Source organism: Rhodnius prolixus, unplaced genomic scaffold (genome assembly GCF_049639745.1).
Source record: "Rhodnius prolixus isolate KJV_2025 unplaced genomic scaffold, Rpr scaffold_5, whole genome shotgun sequence".
Taxonomy (NCBI): domain Eukaryota; kingdom Metazoa; phylum Arthropoda; class Insecta; order Hemiptera; family Reduviidae; genus Rhodnius; species Rhodnius prolixus.
This window is the reverse complement of record NW_027411624.1, coordinates 42,971,422-42,984,986: the sequence shown is the minus strand read 5'-3', so window position 1 is coordinate 42,984,986 and position 13,565 is coordinate 42,971,422. Positions and strand designations below refer to the sequence as shown.

Below are 13,565 nucleotides of genomic sequence, written 5' to 3'. Positions count from 1 at the left end.
CGGCAAAGGAGCGTAATTTTCGTCTGCGCATCGTACATATGTTATACTACAAATAATATAAATAAAAAGAAAATATTAATATGCTGTTAACAAGGGACTTAATAGCGCTTATTCATTAGTTTTCGCATGTGTGCTTTAAAAAAAATTACACTGTACACTCATCTTCGAAAATAATATTACAAAAAAAAGATGTGATTATTATTTTTTATTATTTATAAATATACTTCAAAAAGTTATTTATTTAAGAATATAATATTTTTTAAATACATTTCAAGCTGTGTAATGTTCATTGTTTATATGTAGCTACGACGTGTATTTTTATTTAAGTAGCTCTCTTGTATTTATTTAAAAATCATCTACGGTCGTATTAGATTTTTTTTTTTCTTTTGTAGTTATTTCTTATTAGGAAACCATTCCAATTTTTTTTTCTCTCTATATCTTGTGTTTTATTTTTAGAATGTTGCTAGCTTAAAGTGAGAAAGTTAAAAAAAATAAATAAAAATAATAATATTTGTTTATTATAAGTTTTTAAAGTTTGTGATAATTTCTTATTTGTAAGCTTTGTTGTACCGTTGTTTATTAGAAATATATTCCAACGATTTTAGTTGTCAAGTGTAATTGTTGTTTCTAATTTCTTTTATTTCAGTTGTACAAGAAATTGGGTTGTTATATTCTTAACACTTAAGAGTCTATACTTAGAATTTGAAAACATTCGAAGTTATGTTACATAATTTGAATGCCAACGAAATGAATAAATGATAGATTCAAAACGTTTGTTTTTTTTTGTTCTGTCTTCTTTTTCTTTATTAATCATGGAAGTATAATTTTTTTTTTTAAATATGGCTACAGATAGCCAGAAGACATTCCTTGAAAGGCTAAAAGATTTGAAATTTCTTCGTTTCAGTTTGTAAGAACAAGTCGTTATCACGTATAGATAGATCCATTATGCACTCTTCGTAGATTAATAAAAGCCAAACGTTGTGAGGTAAGACAAGTTTTAGGTTTTTCGCAAATAATGTGTGAACATTAAATCTTTTTACTACAATTTTTGTGTTGGTGACATAATATTCATCCCTTCTAATAAAGAAGTGGGGATTATCTATTTTACAACCTTTCTTCATATAATATCCCTTACATCTATCTACAGCAGATATCTCAAACGGGTGAACGAGAATGATATGAATAATGTTTTACACGTTGGAAACGAAAAAAAATTTGAAACCAATAAGGGTAACCTCGCAATAACCTCCCTAACAAAAAAAAAAACATCCAAAATCACTGCACTGTGCGGTGCATTCAAGTAAAATTAGCCTTGCAATAATCTCTTTTGAACCCTCAATTCTGTGCTTCTAATGAAGATAAGTTTGTGTATCTTAAGGTTTTTAATATAATGTACACAATATCACTTTCTAATTACTTAAAATTTTGGATCGACCTCAATTTATTAACCTTACTCCTTCATTGCGTTCGTGACGTTCGGCCAAAAGTAACCGAAATTAGTTTGATTGTATTGGTAAAATTTCAATGCCAAAACAAACCAACAAAAAACGTAACTTATCCCACGCTTCTGCGAGTTGTTTGTGCTCAAATAAGTATGAGGAGCTAACAAAAGTACAGGCTTTTAAATTGAAAATCTTAATGGCAATGGACCCTCTTATTATGTTCTACATTAAAAACAAAACATTTTTTTTTTTGGCATTGGCTTCCGCCATACAGCCAGCATCGTCTAGGTGCTTATCACTAGAATATCACTCACTCTCCCTTCTTACCTACAAATACATTCGCTTCACACATTCATCATTCTACTATATACTGCTATTTACATAAACTACTGCTAATGGATGGAGCAGCACTCTGTGCTCCTGCCATCCTTATAGCTTAACCAAAACATTTTACGGTTTGCAGTAGTAAATATTACAAAAGATTTGTATCTGATTGTACACATTTTTTCAACCATTACAAAGAAGGAAATTTAATGAAAACTGCGTGCGTGCGAACAAAGGAAAATGGGAGATAAATGGTTTTGCTTCAAACTGAAAGTTAATTTATTCAGTAAGTACACGCTTAAATAGATTATTTACACAATACGATGGCATACAAAATGTTAAATTACGCATCAAATTTAAAGTGGTATTTTGGCTAAATGTTAAAAAGTGAATACCTTTCCTTTGTTTCAAGTTCTAATTTCAGATAATTATACTGGTCATAATTCCATAAATGGAAGTAAGTGAAAGTTGGATAGTTTATCCTTACAAAAATGAAATGAATAAGAAAACTAATTTCAAATGTAAAAGTAACTCAACTTTGTACATATTAATTGAACTTTTTACGAACACCTTAAGGTAAACACTAGAACTACTTTCAGATCGCAGTGGTTTGACCACTTTATCTGTGCGGTAATAATTACTTTCTTCATGGCAGTCCTATTCAAAAAATATCTTCTTTCACAAAGAAAATAAACTACTGGAAGCCCATTGCGCCACATCTGTCGGTAAACCTATATAACTATTCGCAGCATCTTTTACTTGTGTCTTAGTAACTAGCAGATTGTGCAGTTGGTATTCTCTTTTGAAGGCTTTATTGCCACTATTTATCGGCATTATCAACTCTAATTCCTGAAAATAAAATAAAAATAGTAAGAATAATAGATTTTAAGAACGTTTTGATTCTGCGTTGAATTACCGAAAAACCAATCCGCATTGCAACGCCCTGAAGAAGGCTATATATGTGACGAAACGGCAAAAAGACGAGTTGTTATTTTTTTAATTGGACCGATTCCTCGCTAATTTGAATCCTTAATATAATATTTTTACAATCACTAGAAGCTAATATAAATTCAAAGAGGTAAGCATTATTATTAACTGCTTGTTAGAAATATGTGACAAAAGGCCAGTGGTGGACTAAAACACATGGTTGTAGCCTAAAGAAAGGAACAGTAACTATTTAAATGGGCAGTTATTAAGAGAAATTTGATAGCCTTTGTGGGTTCTGTCAGGAAGAAGAGGAAACGGCACTGCAAGTGTTGTACCAGTGTGAGGGGCTTGTCTGACTAAGGATGTTACTTCTCGGGAAGGAAAAACCAAGGCCTGAGGAGCTTTACCCAGGAGCCACTCTCCAGAACTAAGAGTCCAGATTAAGCGGACGGGTCTGGAGGGTGAGCTCTAAAGTCGGGGAGCCACAATAGATCCATAGGGGTCTCGGTGGCGTAATTTAATCTAATCTAATCTATTAAGAGAAAAATCCTCCCAAGTTGTTGAACAAATGAGGACAAGAGAGTTCATGATGTCCGATTAGAAGTTATAATTTCAATTCATTTACCGTATTTAATCAGCAACTAAATGTCTTGGAGTGAAATATTTGTAACAGTTGATTTTGTTAGTGTAATCAAATTAAGAATACAGATATTTTTTTCAACAATTATTAGTGTCAATTTATTAAAGTAACCCTACATTATTTACTGGGATTCATTAGCCCAGTATAAGAAACATACGTACTTTTTATCGAAATAAATAATGGGGAATATCCTCACCATTCCCAAAATTTATTATGAAGCAATATATCGTTACCAAATTTTTTGAAAAAATTCATTGATTTAATAGAAAGCAACAATAAATAATATGCACATTAATATTTAAAAAAATAAACTTACCGCAAGCCTTTCGAATCCTTTTAATAGTATAGGTCTTTGGATAATTTGTGAAGTAGAATTTTGGCGAGCAAATTTGTTATATCTTTTAAAAATCATCTCAAAATTAAACGGTTCTTCATCGTAGATTTCATTATGATGAGACATTGCAATTATCTGGTCGCAAATAAATAAATAAATGTTGCTGAGAATAATTAATTAAAAATCAATATATGATTGTCAAAAAACACAAGACACTTCTTTATAATATCAAAACAGTATAATAGAATCAAATCTAATAGTAATTTATTTGTGAACATTAAAATCTGTGCTCACAATCGTATAGTGGTATATTTATAAAAATAAAATAAAAAATAAGACAGTACATCAACTACACTGTATTAAGTAAATATATCATCAAGAAAAACGCTTTAAAAAGAGCACATGTCCAGGATACACAAAACGTGCTTTCAACATAATTTAAGGATTTTCTAAAAACCATACTGAAGAAGTATTACGAACGTTGCACGATCAAAGACCAAAACTAACCAATTCAACAAGCAGGACATCCTATTTTAAACTTACCCGTTAAGTGGAAGAAGGCAAAGAAATAGTAGTCGGAATTCCTTAATATGACAATATGTGCAAAACATTGGCCGAGGGATTCAGCTATATTAAGATCTAGCTAAAAATAAATCCATTCTTGCAGTGGTACTCACAAGGTATTTAACAGTTAGAAGGAGTAAAGATAATCTCGATTCATCTTCAGGCATACGGTTAGAGGAAACCATTACACAAATGTACAAGCGCTTGAACTGGATTTCAGATTCTTAGGAGAAAGCCTAAACGACTATAGGACTTAGATACGATAAGAATATTGCGAAATATATTTTGTTCAGTAATATTTTATTCAACTAACAATTTCAAAAAACCGTAATGTCAGATGTAAATAATAATTAAATAAAATTAAACTAAAGACTTACCAAACAAAATTCCAAAATCGAAAGATCCTTTAATAACTCCACTCTCGCATCTCGGTAATTTCCGATCACCTCCTCAACAATCTCTTCAGTTATAAATGGGTTTTCTTCGGAAATCTTGGATATTACTGAAAGCTGAAATAAAAATACATGGTACGTCTTTCATGGTAAATTTAAAGACGGATAAGGCAACTAAATTTCACACACTATCTGTTTAGGAATGTGTAAAGGCTGTTCATTGGGATCCCAGAAAAACCTCTAAGGGGAATAAATTTTAAAAAAAAATACGAATGATAATGATAATCTCTTACCAGCCAAGTTTTCAATTTTCTTTGACTAGGATCTAATTCCAATTGTCTTTTTACAAGTAGTATAATTTTTTGTGATTTAAAAATTTGAAGAATTTTATCATTCCATAATCTTGAAAAATGTTTATCTAAAGGTTTTACAATTAATTTACTATCTTCTGGTAGACTTAAATAATCTATTATGCATATAAGACGTTCGGCAATATTGTTGTTTGGATAAAGCATCACCTGTCTATGTGAAAACCTTGATTTCACTCTTTTTTCTAACATTTCGGTGATATCGATACGAGTTGTTAGTCCAATGACACATATGGGTGCCTGTTAACAAAAATTATAATAATAAGTTTACATGCAATATATATGTTATAAACAAAGACAAGGATACACAATAACTAATGCAAAAAAAGTAAAGTGTTGGACAATACGTGCTGATTTTATCCATTGGAGCACGCATGTTAAAACAAAGGTCAGCAAGTACAGAAAAAGACGAAAACATAGTTGCAGTCGATTTGTCTACATGAAAATGATTAATCAATCTCTGATAATGGATGATAATCCTAAATCGGTCATGGATACAGTAAACATGTGTGCTAAGTTGGATAAAGTAGCGACAAATAAAAAGTAAAATGGCCAATGTATGGCTTAAAAAAGAACAAAAAAAAAATGGAATAGTAGGAAATAGTTGTAAAGAGACATTAAAGAAAAATCTGGCCGTGCTGACTTGTAAACTTAGCAAAAAAACCATTTGGAGATAAATATTTAGCTTAAAAAGAAAACTGGTAATTGCGAACAGTGTAAAAGGAGCCAAATCTTTGAATTTCAATTTAATGATATCAGGCAGCTCAATTCGAACTATTAAACTCTAGGCTAAATTAAAACATCCAAACACGCAAAGTATTTCGTTAAACCCACAATGTTTGCACTTAAATTATGAGAATTGTGGTAGAACGAGTTTCTGAATATTTTACACAATTACTATTTGGCTTTAAAATTTTTAAAGCAATATGTTTACCTGTGCAGATTGTGCTACATCAAACAAATTGTACAGCAAAGTTTGATTTCGATGATTACAAAAGTAATGGAACTCATCTAAAATGAATATTACTGCCTTGGATGTTGTTCTATCACCAGATCTTAAACTTTGAAGTACGAAAAATAGATTATCTGAAACAAGGTTAAAATCCAGTTAAAATCAATCGTACATTTTTATATCTCATCTAAAGACAGATCTCCATTTAAGGCAAACGTTTTTTAGTCCCTTAGTCCGACTTTCTGGGAATACTTTCCTCAAAAATTTAAAGATTCTGGAAAAATTCAAGGGAGTATTTACATATGTGGGAATTTCCCCACACTTAGAAACTAGCCAAGGCATTATTGTTAAGATTAGGTATTTAATAAACATATACTGCGATACACTAACGATATCCTAAAATTGTTTCCTATTTAAACGAGGTTTCTTTGAGTGCTGTTGAAGTAAATTTTGTTTAAAGAGAATATGCTGAAAGTAGCACTGATCATGAAAAACACATGAATTTTGTGATTATAAGGTTTTAAATACATATTTATGTTTTGCTATTAGTTTTCAAAATAATTTGATTTTGCCTCTCTAGCAAGCATTTTACCATTTTATTGCATAATTAATAGTATATTATTTTTAAATTAACTTTCGCTTAAAAACCTTTCTCGTAAAATCCCAAAATATTCATACAAAGAGACGAACTAACCTGAAAAAGATCCAGAAATCCTATCACCGTCTAATTCTTCTACATGTAGTTGTTGGATAATATCTTTTAGGGCTAAATTATCATCAGTATGCACCAGACCATTAAGATGTATTACAATATAATCATCGGAACCTCCGCATTCAACTTCCAGATCGTTTAGGCAACTTGATACTAACTAAAATGTGTAATATGTTTTTAACTCACATATATGCTTAGCTAACTAATAAAAAAATAAATACTTACTGTTGTTTTACCGCATCCTCTTGGACTAACAAGTAATAGGGAATCACTTTCAGAATAAAATACTGTCCTCTTTATAATATTATAAATTTGTCTCTTTTGATCAACATAACCGCGTAACTTAGAATTAATTATTATATTTTTTTTTAATAATTCTCTTGCAGCATAAACTTTCTTAATATGAATACCACTGTTAGTCTCCATTCAAAACGGAAATTAATGGCATCTCTAGGTTCTTCCAAGTTCGAAACTGATGTGAAAGGCGCGATATGGTGCATGTTGCATCAAAACAATAAACAAAGGTTATAAGCAGCTGATAAAATCTTTTTCTATTTTCAAGAAAGATAATTTTAAATTATTATTTCTCATTAAAAAAAAAAAATTTACTTTTATTGTTGTAAAAATTTTAATTTTCCCACGTTAGATTTTTCTTGTACTCATTCAAATTATATTCAAAAATTTAATGAACTGCATTTAATTTTCTTTAAAACTGATCCTTAATATTTGGTACAATAATTTTTCAAAATTATTTAAGTTTCAAATAACCAAGGTTTTAGTTTCGCACGAAGTAATCTTCAAATGGTAAAATAAAATTAACACATTATCCAAATGTGTTAACAACAGACTGCAAAATGGCACGTAACCTTCTTGTTTAAGTACCTGAAATGAAGTATTATTTTTAATTTAGCAAATTCTGGTGTAAATATGTTCTTTGAATAGAAAGGTAGGTGAATGTAAACATCTAAAATGTGGTCTGCTTATGTAAAGTTTAACCAATTATAAGAATGCTTAGTTTTATGTAATTGTATGAATCAGCTTAGAATCAACTACCGCTTTCTCTAAATTGAGCTTGCCTGTATTTAATTTTTGGTTTGGTTAAAATTGTTTTTATTTTAATTTTCTTTTTTAGGATTCTTCCTGACTTTATATGAAGAAAGCAATACTAAAAACAGCACACTATGGCTTTACCAAGCAAAGCAAGGGTATACGCAGATGCTAATGGAAATAAACCCATTGAATATTGGGATTATGATTCTTATAATATAAAATGGGGTAATCATGAAGACAACCAATTAGTGAGGAAATTAGGACGTGGAAAATATAGCGAAGTATTTGAAGCGGTCAACATTAAGAACAATGATCAGTGTGTAGTTAAAATTTTGAAACCAGTTAAAAATAAAAAAATCAAACGAGAAATTAAAATATTAGAAAATTTACGCGGCGGTACAAATATTATCAATTTATTAGGTGTAGTAAAAGATCCTACTACAATGGTACCAGCCTTAATTTTTGAATATGTAGACAATTCTGATTTTAAAGAATTGTATCAAACGCTTTCTGATTATGATATTAGATATTATATACATGAACTGTTAAAAGCATTGAACTATTGCCATAGTATGGGCATCATGCATAGAGATATAAAACCACATAATGTAATGATAGATCATGAGAAAAGAAAATTAAGGCTGATTGATTGGGGACTTGCGGAATTTTACCATCCGAACAAAGAGTATAATGTAAGAGTTGCTTCAAGATATTTTAAAGGACCTGAACTACTTGTGGACTATCAAATGTATGATTATTCATTGGACATGTGGTCGTTAGGTTGTATGCTAGCTAGCATGATATTCAAAAAGGAACCATTCTTCCATGGATGTGATAATCATGACCAGCTACTTAGAATTGCACGTGTACTCGGCACGGACGGCCTTTACAATTATATAGATAAATACAGAATAGAATTGGAACCAAAATTAAGATACATACTTGGACAACATTCACGCAAACGTTGGGACAGATTCATCAATGCGGACAATAGACATCTTGTATCACCTGAAGCGCTGGATTTTTTGGACAAATTATTGAGATACGATCATTCGGAGCGGTTGACTGCGGAAGAAGCGATGGCTCATGATTATTTCTATGTTGTGACTCACACTACCCAACATGCTGGTGGTGCTGCAGCTTCACCAATAATCAACTCTATCCCAAGTAATGTTTCTGTCGCTTAGAGTTTTATAATTGAGTTAAAAATTTAACTAATAAAAAAAAAAAAAATTTGGTATAGTGTTTTTAGAAAATGTAAAGATAGGAAGAGATTAAAAAAAAGAGTAGACTCAGAAATGTACAAATTTTTCATGCTCATTGGTAGAAGAAGATTTAAAAATAATAGATTTACAGTATCTCATATGGTTAAATCGCGTAATTCCCGTTAGTTTACCCTAAAAACAATGTATTACTTTCAGATTTTCTTTTTATTTATTTTTCTTCCCATCTAGTCTTCCAAAATGTACTTCCCATGTATTTATTTTTCATTTCTAGGTATGTTTTTTTTTTTGTTAAAGTATTTTATGTGCTTGAATATGTCTTCATGATTTAATTAAATTTTTATCTTTTTCAAGGATCTAAAAAACAGAAGACAAAATGAAAGCACTTAAATCTAAATTAAAGATTTTTTTAAAAAAAGTTATAACCGGATGAAGAGTACTGTCAAAAAACTAAAAAAAAATCGAGTAAGTTAAAAAGTTTTAATTTTTTTTAATAAATCAAGTAATTATTTTTTTGTATTTTTTTTTTTTTTTTTTTTCTTTTGTCCAAGGCCGTATTCTGATAATAAACATTAAAACATTATTTCTGGGAAAAGATGGAGTTTTCTTTTTCATGAGATATTGTACTTCTGCCCATGGAAGATGTATGGTTTAAAAATTTTGAATTATTAAGTTTGTGCACAACAGTAGAAATTCCTTAATTTACTAAACAAAAATCTAGTTCATCTGCGTTTCACTTCCTTTAGTTCTATGTTTCCAATGGAACAAGAATTCTGTTTAAGGCGTTCCTAAGGGAAGAAAATAATACCTTCTCTGAACTATGAACTACCGCTATTTTTTTCAACCACCAAGAAATACTGGCAAACTGGCTACCCATTTCTGTACAATTTCCCATATAATATGCGCTGTAGCAAGGAATTTTAGGGCTTAAGGGAACGATGTGTTGCTCAATCTTTGGCCAAAGATTTTGGCATTGGTTATTCTCCAATAAAAGTCTTTATCATTGTTCAAGGATTTCCTAATATTTGATTTAAGCTCCTTATTTGATAAGGTGGTTATTCAAAGAGTCTTCAATATTTCCTCGATATTGTCCGCAGCATCCTTGTGAACCATTCTTGTTTCACCATTACTCTCCGAACCAAATCTCTTTTTTCTCCCATGAAAGGTGTTCCTAAAGGTTTTTTTTTTACTTAGCTTCCCAATTCAAATTCGAATTTCCTCAATAAGTACGTTAAACAGCCTTTTTCTAATGAATAAGAGAGTTTAAATAAGGCCTCTCAATTTCCTTCTACTAAAATATCAATTTAATTTAGTATGGTAGGAAGTCTGTTAAATAAAACACTTGCCTAATAAAATTTACGGAAAACTATAAATTCATTCCAATTTACGAATTGTGGTATGGTCAGTTAGGTCGGCGATCATCTCTAGTAATGTACAATACCACAAAAGAAAACCATCTGAGGTGGAACAGCTATTCTACGCTTTATACACTAAATGCAGTTAGAAAGTCAATCTTCTTAACCATTTACTCTACTAATTTCGTGTGGCCACCCTCGTGTCTTCGTTGTATTGCTATGTAAAGAAAAAAAAAAAACTAGGTGGCCTGACATGAATATAAGTTTAAGGTGGATGTTTTACATAAAGTTGACTTCGCCACATAGTCTCATAAATAGAACAAAAGTGGTGTATGAGGTAAAGCCTTGAACGTTTAATAATACACTTTTGGCAATTAAAGAAGAATATTTAGGGAAGGGGCCTATCAAACTAGACTTAATAAGCCAACGAATTTACTAACTTGCGACTTACTTAACTTTTAGTTTACGTTCTTTATCACTTACGAAGAATAACAAAAAAAAATAGGTAACCAAGAAATTTCAGCTTGAGATATTTCATGATTCTGAATAGCCTCGTGAAACCATAAAAGCTGGTGGCTTCAGTTGGGCCCATTATGTTTGGTACTTAAATTTGAGTTTCGAGAAAAAATCAATGATGTATTTCTCTCCATTGTTTACGATGGTGGACTAAAGATTTGGGAGATCTCGAATGCCTTCTTGTAAAACAAAAAACAAAATTTTTTCTGTCAAATATCAATAAGATGATGATGATCATTCTGTTCACTAATGGAGAAGTAATATTTGGAAGGGTGACATCTGGGGAATATGCCGGACGCGGAAGAATCTCTCCTTGGTTTTTCTGTCTGGCTAGTTTAGTTTCGATTGCACTAAGTCGGCAGGCATTAACATGTTGGAGCATGACCAATCATGTCGATTTGTGTATTTTTTTTTTTTTAAATTTAAATCCTCCAAAAAGAAAAACAAATTCTCGCATTGCAGTGCATGTCAGATTCTATCTTACTTTGCTTAACTATTCCTTCTTGTGTTTGGAAATTCTACATTAGGACACGATTATTCTTTTTGCCCACGTGAAGGTACGCATATTTATTTTCTGTCGTACAACTTTAGATATGATCACTGTGCAACCATGCCCCTTTTTGGCGATTTATTTGAAATTCGTTTGGATCAAATTTTTCCAATGATCCTCATCAAAGTTTAATGGACCACTGAAGTATTTCAAGTATTCAACGTCTTCGAAATATTTACTTAAATTAACCAATTTTCGAATCCTCCCAAATTGCTGCATAAATTTGTCGAGTAGTTTCTACAGCTGAGGATGTGTAAGGTAAAGATATGGGCGATAGAGCTTCAGGTATACAGGTATGTACAAATCAATTTCAAAACAATCCATTAATACATCCATGCGATAAGTGAGTTGCCCCAGACTGCAGTGGCTCGCCTAGGAGCCTAGGACTGTCCGAGTGGCCAACCGATCTTAAGGGAGGTTACAACGCAGTAAATTCAATGGTGTAGATATTAATATAATTAGCTATCCCGTCCTAGGGTTTCCGCCGTTTTCTTTTGCAATCTGCTGAAAAATCCATTCTTTGACGGAAGCATTTCGTAAAGTTGCATAAAGAACACGTTTTGCCGTGAATTCTGCACAGGGCTAAACAGATTTTCGTTCCATACGCCTTTATGGCCCGAATGATCAGGCTATTCAGACTAGAAAGGTTTTATTCTGGCCATTCCTATTAACAGGGAGCCAATAACCTCAGATGTTGATGCTGGCTGATTCTAGAATTAATTATCCTGCATCTTTCGATCTCATTTGTAGAAAAATATTGCGACCCCTCTGGGTTGAGGCCATTAATAACAAGTCTAGACTTCCTCAATGGAATTTAATCTCATTTAAATTCAAATATGTGTTATTTATCTAAAGAATTTACCTCTCGTTGCATCACAGAGAGAGAGATACATTATTTCTACAATATCTTGTGAAAATCTAAGATATATTTAACTTTTTTGTGTTGTTAAAAAATAATTTTTTGTCTTAGGTTTTTTTTTTTAAAATCTGACATTGATCTCAAAAAGAAAAGATATAAAGGAAAATTATTATTTCTATTTGTTTGTTATTAAATCATTTTGTCCATTGAAACCTAATCTTCTTTTTCTTTTTAATTGCAAACAGGTTCTTAAAAAAAAAAAAATAATAATGAGTGACTAAACGCCCTTTGAAAAACAAAAAGTCAAATCTTTTGAAGGCTTTTATTGCATAAGAGGAGCTGTTGTAAAATTGACATGGACTATAAAAAGAATGTTCTTAATATTGCTTTTAATTTTATTTATTTTTAGAAATAACTGGGAAAAAAAAAAAAAATTAATCTACTTTTTGTCGTCTTTGAACAGAAAATAATCTATTTTGTAATTAATTTTAAGTAGAGTATTAAAAACAAAACATAAAGGCAAATAATTAGTAAGATTAAGTACGCTTAGCCTGAAAAATTGAATGAAATGGCTTCTTTTTCTTTTAATTTGGAAGAATTGTTATTTTTCTTATTGTTAGCATCCGTAAATGTGCTTGAATGAATTAATTTTCTTTAAAAAAAACAAATTAATAATTCTATATTTTAATGAGAGGCATTTTAAAATAAAGAACTATAATAATATATTGCCTTACTGCGGATGTATTTGAAAATATAAATTAAATAAGCTAATCTATTTTCTTACGTTTTCTGATCACTTATTTTTAGACCACAAGTAGTTTTAACACACAAAAAGAAATAAAAATCCACCAAAAATAAATAAAGAAAATAAATTAATAAAAAAGACCGTCTATTTTATTATTTTTGTTCCTGTAAGTAAATGATAAAATTAATTTAAATAAAAAGAAAAAATTAATGCATGTTTTTTGTATTTTTTACATTCTCTTTCTTTCTATTAGATAGAAGGCTTAATTATTTTTTACACTCTTCAGTATCTGTGATAATTATTTTTGTAAACAAAATAACTTAAATTATATAATTTTTTTTTTAATTTGTAAATTTAAAGTTTGCTTATCATCTGCAGTATTAAAAAAAAAAATTACCATAATAACCAAACCAAAAAAAAATAAAAATAATTATTTCAAAATTTTTTAAAAGTAAAAAGTGTTTTAAACTTAAAATATAATCATTATTTTTTTTGGTATTATAAAAATAAAGAACTGTATCTTGTAATAAAACAAAAATGTAATGAAATAATAAAATATATTGTTTTCTTTGAATTATTTTTTTGTTTAATGAATAAATGCTTTTCTTTTAT

At 30.2% G+C, this 13,565-nt stretch overlaps 2 protein-coding genes across 5 annotated transcripts; one reads left to right on the top strand and one right to left on the bottom strand.

Moving 5' to 3' along the window:
* Positions 1-335: 335 nt before the first annotated feature.
* On the bottom strand, positions 336-7,221 carry Orc4 (origin recognition complex subunit 4). 3 transcript variants are annotated; one of them, XM_074135622.1, is made up of 8 exons: positions 6,881-7,221; positions 6,638-6,812; positions 5,926-6,077; positions 4,917-5,231; positions 4,609-4,740; positions 3,650-3,802; positions 2,408-2,615; positions 336-467 (listed from the first exon to the last, which is right to left on the bottom strand). In XM_074135622.1, the coding sequence occupies exons 1-7, from the start codon at positions 7,079-7,081 to the stop codon at positions 2,445-2,447; spliced, it is 1,299 nt and encodes a 432-aa protein (XP_073991723.1). In that variant the 5' UTR covers positions 7,082-7,221; the 3' UTR covers positions 336-467; positions 2,408-2,444. The 3 variants fall into 3 exon arrangements, with proteins under 3 accessions (XP_073991723.1, XP_073991721.1, XP_073991724.1); XM_074135620.1 differs by lacking the exon at positions 336-467 and having other exon boundaries at positions 2,022-2,615; XM_074135623.1 differs by lacking the exon at positions 336-467 and having other exon boundaries at positions 2,022-2,615; positions 5,142-5,231.
* Positions 7,222-7,352: 131 nt separating this feature from the next.
* On the top strand, positions 7,353-13,527 carry LOC141458072 (casein kinase II subunit alpha-like). 2 transcript variants are annotated; one of them, XM_074135627.1, is made up of 4 exons: positions 7,353-7,601; positions 7,788-8,872; positions 9,283-9,393; positions 12,454-13,527. In XM_074135627.1, the coding sequence occupies exons 2-3, from the start codon at positions 7,837-7,839 to the stop codon at positions 9,306-9,308; spliced, it is 1,062 nt and encodes a 353-aa protein (XP_073991728.1). In that variant the 5' UTR covers positions 7,353-7,601; positions 7,788-7,836; the 3' UTR covers positions 9,309-9,393; positions 12,454-13,527. The 2 variants fall into 2 exon arrangements, with proteins under 2 accessions (XP_073991728.1, XP_073991729.1); XM_074135628.1 differs by having other exon boundaries at positions 7,358-7,512.
* Positions 13,528-13,565: the final 38 nt, after the last annotated feature.